This window comes from Thamnophis elegans, chromosome Z, assembly GCF_009769535.1.
Source record: "Thamnophis elegans isolate rThaEle1 chromosome Z, rThaEle1.pri, whole genome shotgun sequence".
NCBI lineage: Eukaryota > Metazoa > Chordata > Lepidosauria > Squamata > Colubridae > Thamnophis > Thamnophis elegans.
The window spans coordinates 93,929,309-93,945,173 of NC_045558.1; the positions used below are offsets into that span (position 1 = coordinate 93,929,309).

Sequence of the window (15,865 nt, forward strand, 5' to 3'; positions counted from 1 at the left end):
CCTTTTTGTATTTGAGATTCCTACTGAGATTCCCATTTACAATTACTTGCAGCCATAGCTGATTGGCATTGGGCAAAGCTTGAGGAAAAGTTAGCACTTTCATCAGGGACAGACCACCTGCTTCCTAATCTAAAGCGTCCTTTCTGAAATTTAATTTCAGAAGTCTAATAAGAGAGGGAGAAAGCAATACTAGAAAAGAATGGAGTCAGAAAAGCCCCTCCTTGGTTTAGCTCCACTCAATTCTCCCCACCTTAACAGGTTGCTTTTGAGACAATATAGTTCATAACAGAAAGAGCTCTGTACCACTAGCATCTTTGTGCAATATTTGATTATAATAAAGCAAAGGATAGTTAATTGCATCTTTTATCTTCTCTGGATAAAGTAGCATGTAGATGCCTCTCACTGGTTCCACCACAAAACCGCGTTCAACTAAAGGGCGCTCGACGAAACCGCGTAGCTGACGTCATCACAGCGCGACAACAGCGCGGAGAAAAAAGCACGCTGTAAACGCTAAACCTAAAATTAACACCTAAACCTAACCCCCCTAAACCTAATCCTAAACCTAACCCTAAACCTAACCCTTAACCTAACCCTAAACCTAACCCTTAACCTAACCCTAACCCTAATCCTAACCCTAAACCTAACCCTTAACCTAACCCTAAACCTAAACCTAACCCTAAACCTAACCCTAAACCTAACCCTTACCTTAACTTGAATCGGCTTGCTTTCAAAGCGCTATTTAAAGCACGCTTCTTTCTCCACGCTCGCTGTTGTCGCCCTGTTGATGACGTCAGCGACGCGGTTTACTCGGGCGCGCTTTAGTTTTGTCGTGCCACGCCTCTCACTAGCTTGCTTTGACTTAATTTATAGGCTGCCCCAATCTTTGTCATTATGGGAGGCTTACGGTGTAACAATAAAAGAATTAAAAAATTAGAATATATCACCCAGAAGAAAAATTACCACTTTTTCAGACCCAGGACCTACGGTACAGCCAGGTGTTAAAGGCTCCCTTAAACATGGACAGGGTAGGGTTCATATAATCTTGGGCAGAATGGTGTTCCAGAAGGAAGGTGTTCTTTATTTTCATTTTTGCTTTGAAAAGTTCTGGGAACCTTCTCCTTTCAAGTTACTTTATTGTGAAAGTAGAATTGCGAAGTAGAGACGTTCCGTCCCTGATTCTTTTGGTTTGCTTTTTCTCCTGGCTCCCATCCAGTTTAATCACATTTGGAGCATGCATCTGCAATACAGTCCCATTTTTCTTGCTGATGGAGGACAGCTCAATTGATAGCTAATTAAATACTATGCACTTAGTTACATGACTCAGTTGTTGCCTTGTGTCAGCAAGGAAGATAAAAGATCAGGAGTTCTGCCAGGAGACAGGAAGGGTTCTGAATATCCTTTTAATTTAATTATAGGATGCCTAAAGTAAGAACAGAAAGAATACTTTCAGATCCTTGGTTCTGACATCAGTGTTCGCTATACACATTTGTGATGAGTGCAGTTACTTACAAATAAACAGACAGGAAAGTTGTCTAAAAGCTGCAAAGTATCTTACCATTGTAGGAGACTGCTCCTGCTAATCACAGGGATTCGGTTGTCCATGATACTTTGTTCTAATCTTCATTGTTGTATTTGTGAGGTAGGGATAATATCATGGTAGTGATGATGCTTTCTAAAGGTATAACATGAAAATACGCCAAAATAAATACATACGTTACTTCCAGGAAGTTTTATCAATCAAACTGATTCTTTTTACATTCTTCTTTTGATATGGCTATAATGATCAAATTACGATACTTCTCATGGAGAAGCAGTACCTAAATTTTCTGAACAAGCATGTAAGCTATGACAAATCTGATATAATTACCCACAAGGTTAATTTTTCATTTTTGGGTTTTCCTTTGAAACATTCTAGCGTCTTGTGGTGAAACCTGATCAGCTGATAAAACGTCGCGGTAAACTTGGCTTGGTCGGTGTGGATCTTAGTTTAGATCAAGTGAAAGCCTGGCTGAAACCACGCCTTCAAAAAGAAGCTACAGTAAGTATTACTTGTTTCTCAGTAAACCGCATAATTTGGACATTGACCTTCGGAAAGGATAGGGAGTGAATCAATCAATCAATCAATCAATGAAGCCACCAAACATATTTGGAGAACAAAACTTGCCATTGAGCTATTTTGTATTTTATAATGAATGACCTTAGCATATAGTACCTGTAGGAATCACTATAGGTCTGTCTACGGCATGGGAAATTCACTTTCCAACTCCCTCTTTAAGCTTCACTGGAGTTGATAAGGCCATTTCTAGGTAGTGAGTGCATTCTGAATATCCTATGACAGCTTTTGTTTTGGGAGGAGAATATGACTTTCTTAGGGATAAGGATTGGGAAAAGGAAGGATGAAAGTGAAGCAATTACATGGGTAGAAAGAGAAGTACAGAATGCAAAAAGGGTTAAAGGAACAAAGAGAAAAAGAGATGCATAAAGAGATACTTTTAAAAAAGAATTCATGCCGATCTAGAATTTGTATATTTTCTATATAGAATCTCCTTCCTTTTCAAAGTTACCATCCTCCTTGTCTTAACAGACCAAACACATATTTCCAGGGTTGCTGCATAAAAAAAATATGGATGCAAAGCATTAATACTTTCCTCACAATTATGACAAGGACGCCATCTTCCATCCAAATCACTGTTGTATCAATTGTACACCTGTACCTGTGTTCTGTGATTTCATACTCTTTTTGATAGCACCTGTTATAAAAATCATAAGGATTCATCTCTTCAATGGCAAATACTGGATCAAGAATTTTTACTCTGTAACCTTTAGGCAAAACCATTGGGTTTTCCTGCAGATTACCAACGAAAGCTATGTTATAAGTGTGCAGATTAAAAATAATTGTGTTGAATTCTAATAAGTGTGACTTGAAATTCACAGGAAATCAAAACATAGGAATGGGCTTTCTATCATTTGGGTGTGGAGATGATGGGAGAAGAGCAACCATGTCTGTGTCTGTGTGTGTTCATTCTCATGGTAGTTTTTCAAAACACCCCAAATACCCAGAAGGGCCCAACAATCACACAGATCCTACTGTAGTCCCTTGCTAATTCATCATATGTTTATATCTGTTCTTCTTTTTCACAGATTGCTAAAGCTAAGGGCATCCTAAAGAACTTCTTGATAGAACCTTTTGTTCCACATAAACAGGTTAGTTTGTTTGCAAAGTTCTCTTTGTAGAATTCTCATGGAACAGAATTGTATATGTATATCTTTGACATACTAATCAAAGCTAATACCTCAGTAGCTTTATATTTTAATAAATGAGCATCTCATTTTGGTGGAGGAGCCTTTCCTCAATCTGTCTTTCAGAGGAAATGGAATATATTCCTCAGCCAATATGACCACTAAAGATGATTGGTGTTTCAGTGTGAATGTGAAGGGCAGTAAGATCAAGAAGATTTCTTTGTCATGCTAAGGACAGGGGGAGGGGGAGGGGGAAACACCTCTTTCTATAATCTCCTTGAACTTTCCAAGCTCCGTTCAGTTGACCAATGTTCTTATATACTAATAGGCAGCCTGGAAGTCAGTGTAATGCTGCTAATGGAGATGATGAAATAGGATTAAGATGACATCACAAATCTGTAGAAAAGAGGAAAACAAGTTGTACTTGTTGTCCTCAGTCTTGCTATCATTAATCCTGCTTCTGAGGCAGTCTGGTTTATTGCGTAATAATTTAACTGAGGCACAATGAAGTAAATTGATTCTAAGTGAAGCTTTCTCCTTTCTTTAAATTAATTTAATTTTGCTTCAGTTTTATTATTATACAGTAAAACTGTGAAGAATAAAGAACTTGTCAGATCTTGGTGAAGATAGCAGAGGCAAAAGAAAATGTCAGAAAGGAATGTCTGTTCATTTAATACAATCTGTTTTAATCAGTAGGCAGTAAGATCTTACCAATTCATTATGTTTTCTTCACAGACAGAGGAGTTCTATGTATGTATTTATGCAGCTCGTGAAGGAGACTATGTGCTGTTTCACCACCAGGGTGGTGTGGATGTGGGGGATGTGGATGCCAAAGCTCAGAAGTTGCTGGTGCACGTGGACTGCAAGCTGAGTGAAACTGATATCAAGAAACATCTCTTGGTGCATGCTCCACTGGATAAGAAAGAGTAATTCTGAACTATTGCTTTCTATCATAGGGAATGTGTATGATTTATGGTGCAGGTGAATGATTTATGGCAGCAATTATGCTGACCAGGCCAAGCATTGCCCACTAATACAGAATTTTAGGTTTACAATTACCCAGGGGCAATACACATTCTTCTGTGGCCATGTTTTTTTTCTACTCTTTTTGCGTGGTGAATAGGAATATCTTTAATAATGGCTGGAGAGTGCTTTACGACTTGTTATTATGAAAGAGAAAATCTCTAGGCCATTTTCTTCTAATATCCATGATGCATCCAGACACGTACAGCTGAAAATAAAAGGTAGAATCTCCAAGTCAGTATAGTTGGTACGTTGGATTGGGACTGAATCAAGTCTCTATCAACCATACCCCGAGTCATATTGAATCAATCTCTTTCAGTCCTACCTATCTGATAGGCGAAACAATCCAAGACAGAAAGCAGGATTTAATAAAGAAATATTCCCATAAGTAGACTTGTGCCTAGATTCTACCATTATTTTCCTGGACTTTGCCGGTATATATAGACACCAATTATCCAGCAATCACTTGTCCCTACAACTCAGGGCAAGGTTGGCTGAGTCCTTTCCAAGAGAAAAACATATTTCATTGAATCTCAGTGCTTGAAATTGTACCTAGCAGTGTAGGTAACTGTGTTTAACATATTTGCCTTATTGTCTTCCCAAAAGGCTGTAAGAGACATATGTGCTTTTTTCTGGCCATACCTAATCTCAATAGCCACATTAAGCCATCGCCTGTCCATCCTATTCTAGAATAGACAAACTACTGAGAAAGGGGATTGCAAGCTTTGGCCAATCTGGATATGGTTCTTTGGGTCAAAGCCATGTGCCTTCAAAGAAGAGATGGGGGCTAGCCATCATGCAGGTCAGAAGTCAAGGATGGCCCATGTTGTTAATATGATGAACTAAGTGTTTGAATAAGAAACCTAGTTAAGTGCCGGCATGGCAAAGATAAAACAAAAATGCAAATATGTTTTGTGAGAGTGCCAATTTCCTAGTTACCAGTCTCCCTAGGCACCATTGCTGGCAGTTATTTGAAGAAGTAATACCACAGTTGCTCAGCCAATGCTTCTTCATTTTGCCTAAAACTTTGAAATACTTTGCAAGCCTTCAAAAGATGGTTAAACAATTTTTCCATTTATATGATGTTTTGAATTGTATTTGTGTTTGTGTGTTTTGATTTACAATGTCTTTTTCATCCCATTTAAAATAGAAACTAATACATCTTCCGGGATCAATCAAGGACACTGGCTGACTCATCCAAGTCAACCATTGAGCCTTAGCTAGGCCAAAGGCAGACAGAATTGAGATAAATCCAGATAATATGACAAATTGTTTGATTTGTGCAATTTATTACTGTGTATGTTGTACTATTTTTATTTAGCATCTTGGCAAGCTTCATCTTTGGACTCTTCAACCTTTATGAAGATTTATATTTTACGTATCTGGAAATCAATCCACTAGGTAATGTGTTATTTTATGTTTGTGGAGGATGGATATATTTAATTCTGAATTTTTCAGTTTCTGATGAGTCTTTTTTTAGCTTGCTGGAATAGAAAATGAAGATGGAAGTGAAGCTTCTGTTATAAAATAGTGAATATATTGCCACATAGTCTTGTTACCAAAGGAATTTATATAGTGTTCCTTCAAGAAGAGAAAATGTAAAACTACCCATCAATCAATGTTTAAGGTTCTTCATATAAAACAATATCTTTAGAGATTAATTATGACTGTCAAATTTTAGTAGGCTGCTAAAATCAGAATCTTAAGCAACAATGTTAAAGAACTAATCACAAATGTCTGGTTTTTATGATTCAGCTTTAGCCCAACTAGATGTGATGGTATGATCACATAATTCAGATTAGTTAGCAGATGCTATGCCTGTAATTCCAATACTGTGTGCCAAAACACATTACTGCATTCTGAAAAAATTATTTATGCAATAATAAAAATATTTTGTGACACTTGTATAAGAACTCAAAAGACAGTGTTGGTCATTGTGCATCTGTATATTTTTATTTATCTTTCTTTATTAGAGATAGCTGTTTCAGTCTATTTCTGACAAGTCCAGAAGTCCACTGTGTTCAAAGCTAAAGAAAACCTTTGAATTACATCTTCATTCATTTATCTTAAAATTAATATTTTGTCATGTCAGTTTGAGAACTCGGCCATAAAACATTGAGAAATGCAAAAATCTGAAACATTATTTTGGAAAATACAAATTGTTTAAGTCTCCTAATAATTTGTATTTAATGAAGGCCACAAAAATCTCTGTTCTTTCCATTAAGTATCTAGATAGGCTGACATTTTGCTTTAGGTGGAAAAGAAAATCTGCTTTAATTTTAATTTGTAAATGTACTTTACTTATTCGATAGTGCTTTCCAGCATTCTCAAGATGGAGGTCTCCAGATGTGTTAGGAAATTTCCAGTATATCTAAAGGGTGGGCCAGGTTGAGAAAGAGAAACTTATGCTGTCATGTATGTCTCATGGGTCTGAATCATCCAAGTGCTTAATTGGTAAAAGTCCAATGAATGAGTTCCATATCTCATTTACAGAACGTAAGGAGTCTGAAAGGAGGCATTTCACCAGTGGCTAGGGAACAATTCACTCTAACCTGCTTTTTGTTTGTTCTCCCTTTACAGTTGTAACTGCAGGTGGTGTTTACGTACTAGACCTGGCTGCAAAAATTGATGCCACAGCTGATTACATCTGCAAAGTGAAATGGGGTGATGTGGAATTCCCTCCTCCCTTTGGAAGGGAGGCTTATCCAGAGGCAAGTAAAGGGAGGCTTATCCGTCGGGCTGGAAAATTAGAGTTTCTGAAGTGTTTGAGTATATTGAAATGCTTGAAGTAGATTGGTTAGACCAGTGATGGGTAACCTTTTTCTCCTTGTGTACTGAAATAGCACGCATACCAACACCCATAATGCAATGCATCCCACCCCCTGCACATATGCACATGACCCCCCCCCACACTCCCCTACACATGTGTGTGACACATGTGCCCCATTTTGGGCCTAGCAGGCCTTTCTGCAGCCTCCTGGGACCAAAAGGGGGCTTGGGGGTGAATCAACCCCCATGCATGCACACGCATGCATGATAGAGGCCCAAAAATCAGCTGGCCGGTGGGAGGCAAGCACGCAGGTGCAGGGAAGCTGAGCTGGGCGACGGCTCACGTGCCCACAGAGAGGGCTCCTCATGCCACATGTGCCATAGATTCACCATCACGGGGTTAGACCCATCTAACCATCATTGAATGAAACTCTTGTACTGATCTTACGCCAGGTGCTATCTTCTCAGACTAACCTACTTACATGCAGTTGTAAAGATAAGAGGAATGATGACTCGGTACAATCCATTATAGGCAGTTTGACATTAGGAGATTAATTACAAACATATTTGACCCAGCACTAGACCTTTTGGCAGTTAACATCCTTTGAAATACCATTAAAATAATCCAGAACTGAACTGAATTTGCTTGGTGGTAGTCTTAGAATCCACACTATGGAAAATGTCTCTGAAATGCTTTTGGTGGCTCTTCAGGTAGGCTGATAAAACATTCTGATGATTACTTGTGGTGCACTGGGCATGGATTAATTTTGTCTAGGCAGAATTGGAATACAGTTCTGTCCATTCAGTAAACTGGTTCTGCTTGAAAAATGTGAACATTCTTTAAAATGGTTTGTTTTTATTCATCTCAAATTTGAGTGTCAGAAAAAGTTGGCTGAATGTTACTAGCAGATGTAACATTTATCCCTTGTTTTTTTAAACCTCTTTTAATGATTCACTTTGTAATTTAATTGAGAAATCCATTTAGCTTTTTTTCTTCTTTCTTCCCAGCCTGTGTCTAACATCTCAAGGGCCTTCTGTTCAACCTTTTAATGAATGAGTTTTAATTCTGGCCTCATTAAATCATCTTCTTGCCAGACACAAATGAAGTCTCAGACTCTGCACATTTTTAGAATTTTAATGGAAATAGCCCCCATTCTAAAAGAGCTGAAATTAACATTCTCATAATACCATCTGGGATCTTCACTTAATCATTCAAATGTCTGTTCTTCCATTCTAAACTACATTTTCCCAGGAAAGCTTTTAACTTATGCCTAAATTAATATTAATTGTTTTATTTAGTTCACTATTTATAAAAAAACCAAAACTTATTTAATCCATTTATTTTCTTAATTGCTCTGAGGATATATACTATATGTTTTGGAGTATAAGATGCACTCCCCCCCCAAAAAAGTGGCTGGAAATGTCTATGCATCTTATACAGTGAATGTTGCTGAAGCCCTGCCCAACCACCAACCACCACCCTTCATCTGTTTTAAGCCTCTGCACATTGCATTTTCAGCCTCCACAAACTCCATTATAGACCCGTTCCAGGCTACAGGGATCGCCACAGCACATTGCCGCCAATCACTGCCTCCGCACAGCACATTTTTGGTTCCTGCGTATCGTGTTTCTGGCCGATTCCAAGCGGCCGTTGATCCCCGCCACCTGGAACTGGCTGAAAACCCAACGCGTGGAGGCGGCGATGTGCTGTGGCGATCCAGGCAGCCTGCAATGGGTCTAAAACGTTCAAAAGCCAAAAACGTGATGTGTGGAGGCCGAAAACATGGTGGGCTGTGACAATCCCTGCAGTCTGGGACAGCTGATTGGTGGTATTCTGGGAAGCCAATTCAACCATCAATCAGCTGCTCATGCTGTATCAGGCTGTGATAATGTGCTGAAGCTAATCAGGCTGTTTGCTGTAAGAACACTAGCCAGATGAATATCGATGGATGCTGGTAGGCAGAGGCAGATTTTTTTTCTTGTTTTGCTCCTGAAAAACTAATGTGCATCTTATACTCCAGAGCCTCTTATACTCCTAAAAATACAGTATTTATCTGTGAACACCTTCATTTGTTGTGGTTTTATATCCACAACAATTCAGTAGGTTCTATTGTCAGTATTTCTTTTTTACTTTTTGGCCACTATTTGGCAAGGAAGGTTGTGATTGCATTTGGATCACAAATTATCTGGTTCCCTTTATCTACTTTATTAATATGTCTGTATTAGAAATTTCAAGATAGTTTTGAATTCCCTTTCTTTTCTAGATTTCTAAATCTTTCTTCTATATAAAATCATCAGGGTGATGAGGCTAATTTTAGGACCTACTACGATGGCACAAAAGTTAGAATCAGTGACTTCTACTGTCTGTTTTTTTGTTCATATATGTATGTGTGCAGGGAGAGAGCTGAAGACAGAGCTATATATTTGAAGAAAAGAGACAATTCCATCCCTGGGGCATATATTAATGGAATGGTGCTTGGGGGATTTGCTCAGTCATTCTCCATACTCCATCTTAAATGTGGTGGAAATAGTGCAAGACTGTTTATCGCATAGTTAACCAATCAATGCTTCCTGTTTGTTCCCTTGCAACTGATTAAACCCCCACTTAATCTAGCACAGAATCATGAGGCTGGAGGGAGTTGAGTATTGAGCATTTGCATGTGTCTGTAACAGGAATGGCCAACCCTTTTGGACCAAACTTTTTTTAAAAAACAAACAAACAACAGCTTGATTGCTTGAAGCTGCAGGAATAACCAGTGACACCATTTTCAGACCTCTTTTTATGGACAGGAAATTTATAGGAGCAAAATGAATCCTGGTGGCTTTGCTGAGACTTGACTACATTCACTTTAACTCTTCATTTTTGCAAAAACATTTTTAAAAATCAGCTACTATGCCACTAGATTTCAGCAGATGTGGCTTTTCCTACAGAATCTTGGCAACTGAATTGGTGTTAAGAGTTGAAGATTCTCTAAATTAGTCTCCTGTATCTTTACAAAGATGATTTTGATTTCTTGTTTAGTGTTACAAGAAGAATCTTAAATGTATTTCTGCTCCTTAACATTTTGATTCAAATGATATTCAAATGGTATGTCTGCAGGAAGCCTATATTGCTGACCTTGATGCCAAGAGTGGAGCCAGCTTAAAGTTGACCATCTTGAACCCCAGTGGCAGAATCTGGACCATGGTGGCTGGAGGCGGTGCCTCTGTGGTATACAGGTACCAGACCCAAGTTTTGGTGGAAGTGATTTGGCTGTCACATACTTTAGTGTAGATTGTGATCCAGTCCAATAGCTACAGCAGGAAGACATTTGCTACCATTTTGTGTGCCAAAACCTCAGCAGGGTTACATATTGTTGAATACACAATTCTTCCTGGATCCACAGCCAGGGTTTGTGTGTCACCATTTGCTTTCATTCTGTTAATCATTGTCAGGAAGAAATGCTGTGATCACAGCTTTGGGAATGTGAATGCTAGTTTGCTCTGTAGCATATTATTTTAAATACTTAGGTGTTTTATGAGAAGTAGTTAGCTGGAATTTGGATAAATGTATGCATTAATAGCCTTTTACTGTGTGGAGGTGAAAGAATAAAGTTAGGATATTTGTATCTGTACATTTGGATAGCATCAGGATTAACCTCTGTTCTCTTTCTATTGTCTTTAAAAGCTTTTGTTAGCAAAGTTGCATACGGAGTCTTTTCAAAAGCTTAGTTTTCTAGAGCACAGTGAGCAGACATCAGTGTCTTTCATGATCTGATACTTGGGAAGTAAAGTACATTACTGCCATGCTTTTCTCTAACAGACATTCTGGCTGGGAGAAACTATACCTAGATCTGTTAGAAAGATTGGCTGTATAAATATTTAACAAAATGTCAATATGGTAATTGCTGTACTATAATTCTTCAGAATTGCTTCAGCAAGGTCTTGTTTCTGCAGGCAGCTTAATAGTTGCTTCAGTTTTTATGAGAACTTAATACAATTTATGCCTTTTAACACCCCATGTGCATTCCATTTAGTGACACCATTTGTGACCTTGGTGGGGTGAATGAACTAGCCAACTACGGTGAATACTCTGGAGCTCCTAGTGAACAGCAGACCTATGATTATGCAAAGACCATCCTCTCCCTCATGACACGAGAAAAACACCCAGAAGGTAAAGGCCAAATTGGAAGCTGTAAGCACCCTTTGTTCCTTTAATTATGGATGTCCTTTGGCAAAAGATCTGCTCTATGATTGGAATGAATGCAGGAGCCACAATTCCTCCAAGCCCCACCCTGGTTTCTGATGTTCTGAAGTGACATAGATGGGCAAATGCAAGGCGACCATGGGAGGGCCTGTTCTGACCGAGGTTTCCCGAGAGCATGAAGCAAACTCCTTGTCCTGACAAAAAACTATTTTATTAATCTACTGTGAATTCTGCTCATTCCAGCAAAATCTTTCAAGGGACGATATCTGCAAAACTTGGCAAGGAGTTTTGGAGAATCATAAGCCAATTAAGCAAACTAATTGTCTCCTGCAAACTCCACTCTCCTTTCACTCCTCTTTTATTTCCTCTGGGAGGGGCCATTCATCATCCACCTATAGCCTTACTCCCAAGTTGACCCCTGTTCTTTAGCTGTTCCCTTCGTCTGGTAACTCTGCACATATGCACACTGGGAACGCTCCAGCTGTTCGTCTGCCTCATTGATGTCTGACTCTGAAGACAGCTGATAACTGGCATACGGCTCTGGCCAACTCTCTGCCTCCGACATAGAGCCCTTATCAGAGCCTTCCCCAGACTCCAGGACTGGCCCATGTTCCTCCCCAACCTCTTCACTGTCAGAATCTGTTGCCAGCTCTGCTGGCTGGCCACAACAGGACCAAGAAATAGATTGAAGAATGTAGAAGGCTGGATGTAATGAGAGTCATGGGAGAGTATAAAAACGGGAGAGAAAAGAAGGGAGACTAGCACTTTTGTAAAAATGGAAGTCCTGTTAGAAAGAAATCAGTGGAATGGGATGTGCTTTCTTCTGCCAACTTCTCTTTATTTAGTGACACGTAAAACCCAGGAAAATTAATTTCTCTCTCAAATAAATTCAGGAATGTAGAATTGATTTGGGAAAGATACAAATTCAGATGGTCCTCGACATATGACCACAATGCAGCCAGTCCATTATGGTCGTATGTCATAAAAGTTGGGTCGGTCACATGACTGACCCGATTTTACAACATTTATTTTGTGACTGTTGTTAAACAAATGCTACGATCATGAAACGAATGCCACAATCTTTAAGCAAACCAGTAGTTCGCTATGGGGACGTTTTTGCCAAAAACTAGAAATAAATGCTGGTTTTTGGCAAAGCTGTCATAAAAACATCAAGCTGTGTTGCTATGCCCACAAAGTATTGTCATATGACCTCAGGGGGTCCAACTATCAGAACTTTGACTCTGGGTCATAAGTCCCTTTTGGGGGGTCAATTGTGACTTCAGCCCACTGTTCGAGGGCTACTTGTATTGATAATTGCTTAACATTTGAGTCATTACTACAATTCTGAGTGGAGTTGCATGCTTTTAAATGGCTATAGACCTGATTATATATTCTGTATATTCTTGCCAAATCTTCTATCTTGTTATAAACTTGTTCTTTTTTCCTCTCTTTGCAAGGCAAAATCCTAATCATTGGAGGAAGCATTGCTAATTTTACCAATGTAGCTGCCACTTTTAAGGTAAAAAAAGGTGCTGACATAGAGCCTGTTAATGGCCATTTGGATGTATGGTTTGGGAAGATGCATTCACTTTTGGAACTATCCATGCATGGACTGGCATGAAGTAGTTTGAAGAGCTTTTGCAAAAGAATCTCTGCAGCATTATTATTGGAACATACATTTTTCCCCAGACAACTGGCATTTATGTAAACAGATTTAGCAACATAAATAGATAAGGGTTAAGTTATGGTTTTTTCTCTATTATCACGGGTTACTATGCATTGGTCAACCTTGATTGTGCTTTTTTCCCCTTCCTGTCTTGAGCGCATACAGTGTGAACAGTGTAATATGGAAATCTTTTGTTCATTTGGGTTTTCATGGGTCAAAAGTCTGCCCCACACATATTAAACAGCCTTTTTGGGGTTTTCTTTCAACCCTGAACTGAAAGCAGAAGCAAGTCTCATTTTTGGGAACTTGAACAGTTTTTGAGCCAAAACACAAGAAATGGAACCGTAGTACTTAATATTCAGTATAATACCTAGTGCTGATATACACAACTTCACTTTTATTGTTTGGGTTCTTTTATTTTTATATTGGGTTGCTCCTATGAATGAATAGGAAGTAATAGTTTAACCTATATAGAACCCAAAAGCAAAATACAGTTTAAATTCTATTATATTAATGAGCAAACTGGTGACAAGTCATAACAAAATACATTGTAAATATTATAAATGAATCAAGCTATACAAATGTCTTTGATCTTGTCTATTTAATTGACTTCCTTAGTTTTACATTCTCCAATAAATAAGTCATAAATAGGTTCAGTTCAAATAGTTTTTCTTAGAAATTACATTGTCCTAGGTCAGATCATACCTTTTAATTGGAAGGTATTAGACTTAAGAATTAAAAGTGAAGAACTAAAATTGAAAGAATTATAACAATTATATCACTAGAGCTAACTTATAACTGGCTAATTACATATGGTGATTAGTACTGATATATAACAAAGTCAAATCAAGAGAGAAAAGTAATAAGGAGAAAGTAATATTATAATATAAATCAAATCAAAATAGAAGATTTTAACAAAGAATAACCCCAGTTTTTCCTTATTGTAATGCCCATTTGTTAAATTGATTCCAACAAACTCTAGTGAGTTCCTTATTCCTTAATAGTTATATGAGATTGCTATAAAGTGCAGTTCAATTTGTTAAATAGAGAATAATAATAATAAAACAAGTGGGTAAGGCAACAGACTAGAAACAGGAAGATTGGACAAGAAAGGAGTACCTAGGTATGTTCCCTATTGAGTTACTTATAAAACTAATAAAAACATGATAAAAAATAAGATTTAAATCTAAAAACATAGATGTAAAATGCTTTTCTATATCTTCACTTCCAAAGCAGTGTTTCAATATATCGAACACCTGTGATTTACTAACTATAAATAAATATCTCTTGCCAATTTGCTCACATCCGGGTTGTTGTTTTTTAAGTTCTGCAAAGATAGAGAAAAAAATCCAGTTTAGATTCTTGGAAGCCAACTATAGCTGTTCAAAGCATGATTTCCTGCTCCCAAATATAGATTTAAACAAATTCACTAAATTCAGGCTTTGACAAGCCTTGTTCTTCAGAAAGCATTATTCCCTGATTTATAGCATTCTTGCATTTGGTTCAGGCTTTGTTTGTTTGAGACTTCAAGAGATTCTCACTACCCTATATCAAAAAATGACCAAGCTAAATTAAAAGCACTTAAATTAAAAATGTTAAGGTGAGAGGCTTGAATTTGTATTCACTGTCTGACATTTTAAGCATTAGTTTTGCTTTAGATAATAATAAATATGCACTTCTCTGCATTATTAATTAAAATATGTAATTAAAGAAATATGAAAAATAACTTTTGGAAATTAACTTTCCTAATGTGGTGCTCTGGTTCTTTCAGCCCCAGACAACAAAACAGCTACTGCTATAGTTCCCTATCAATTGTCGCTCTGTGAAATTGCTGAGTTGTTTCTTGATGTTTAGAATATCTATCTATATGATTTTTTTAACAAAAAAATTTTACAGGGTATTGTTAGGGCCATTAGAGATTATCAAGGCCCTCTCAAGGAGCATGAAGTGAGGATTTTCGTGAGGAGAGGTGGCCCCAATTACCAGGAAGGCTTGCGTGTCATGGGGGAAGTAGGTAAGGATGCCCAGTGATTGTTTGAATTTATAGGGGGCCCCATTCCCCTCCAGAAAGGCTAATAGCTGAAATAAAAAAGTATTCTTTCTCATACGTAAGCCAAAATGAGGAATAACAGCTCTTAATTTTCTTTCCCAAATGACTAGAGCACAGCAAAATCTTTTTCAGACTGGAGTGTAAAGAGCAATAATAATGTTGTCCCCGTTTGGGTTCCTGTGTGCTTAAGTCAGCAGCTCCTCCAGCATTTGCTCAGTTCAAAAATAAAACTATATATTTAAAAATCAGTTGTTACTGGGCATTAACCGGTTGGCTTCCTTTTATTCATGCTTCAGTGAACTGAAGGTTTTTGCACGTGCCTGGATTTGAATCTGAATTTCAGCCATGTTGATGAGGCAGACTGTAAGGAGACAGTTCTGACCAAATCACTCAAGGAACCTTGGGCAGTTTTGAAAGCACTGGGTGAATACTCAATATATTTAATGAAGCAAGTGAGCTATGTACAATAAGATGGCTTGGAGGGCACTTCTACTGCTGCCATCTGGGCTGCTGAAGCTTTTAATTGCTAGTCTATTTAAATTGCCACCTTCATTCTTGCAGCTTCATTACCCAGTAGAATTTACTGGTTTATTTTGTACATTTGCACTTTTCTTCACTAAGTTTCTAGAACAAAACTTAACAAAGCTAATCCACTTCTGTACTCTTTGCACTTAGGAAAAACTACTGGCATTCCTATCCATGTCTTTGGTACGGAGACTCACATGACTGCCATTGTTGGAATGGCACTGGGGCACCGGCCCATTCCAAACCAGCCACCTACTGCTGCCCACACAGCAAACTTCCTCCTTAATGCCAGTGGCAGTTCCTCGGTAAGTCTCTTTTGTGATCCAGTGTCTTCTTTGGCATCTGTGCTGATGTGAAAAGGCCCACATTTCTGCTTTCAGTCTTATTTGATCTGTGCCTGGATACT

The 15,865-nt window shown here is 38.2% G+C and overlaps 1 protein-coding gene across 3 annotated transcripts in view; it reads left to right on the forward strand.

The window, feature by feature from the left end:
• The window catches only part of ACLY (ATP citrate lyase), a 79,747-nt gene that overhangs the window by 35,708 nt on the left and 28,174 nt on the right, over positions 1 to 15,865 (forward strand). For all 3 annotated transcript variants that reach the window (XM_032235381.1, XM_032235384.1, XM_032235382.1), the window contains 10 exons: positions 1,916 to 2,038; positions 3,142 to 3,204; positions 3,976 to 4,166; positions 5,585 to 5,664; positions 6,844 to 6,974; positions 10,133 to 10,251; positions 11,049 to 11,185; positions 12,676 to 12,737; positions 14,781 to 14,898; positions 15,610 to 15,764. In XM_032235381.1, the coding sequence (XP_032091272.1) occupies positions 1,916 to 2,038; positions 3,142 to 3,204; positions 3,976 to 4,166; positions 5,585 to 5,664; positions 6,844 to 6,974; positions 10,133 to 10,251; positions 11,049 to 11,185; positions 12,676 to 12,737; positions 14,781 to 14,898; positions 15,610 to 15,764 (1,179 nt within the window). The remainder of the gene's footprint in view (positions 1 to 1,915; positions 2,039 to 3,141; positions 3,205 to 3,975; positions 4,167 to 5,584; positions 5,665 to 6,843; positions 6,975 to 10,132; positions 10,252 to 11,048; positions 11,186 to 12,675; positions 12,738 to 14,780; positions 14,899 to 15,609; positions 15,765 to 15,865) is intronic.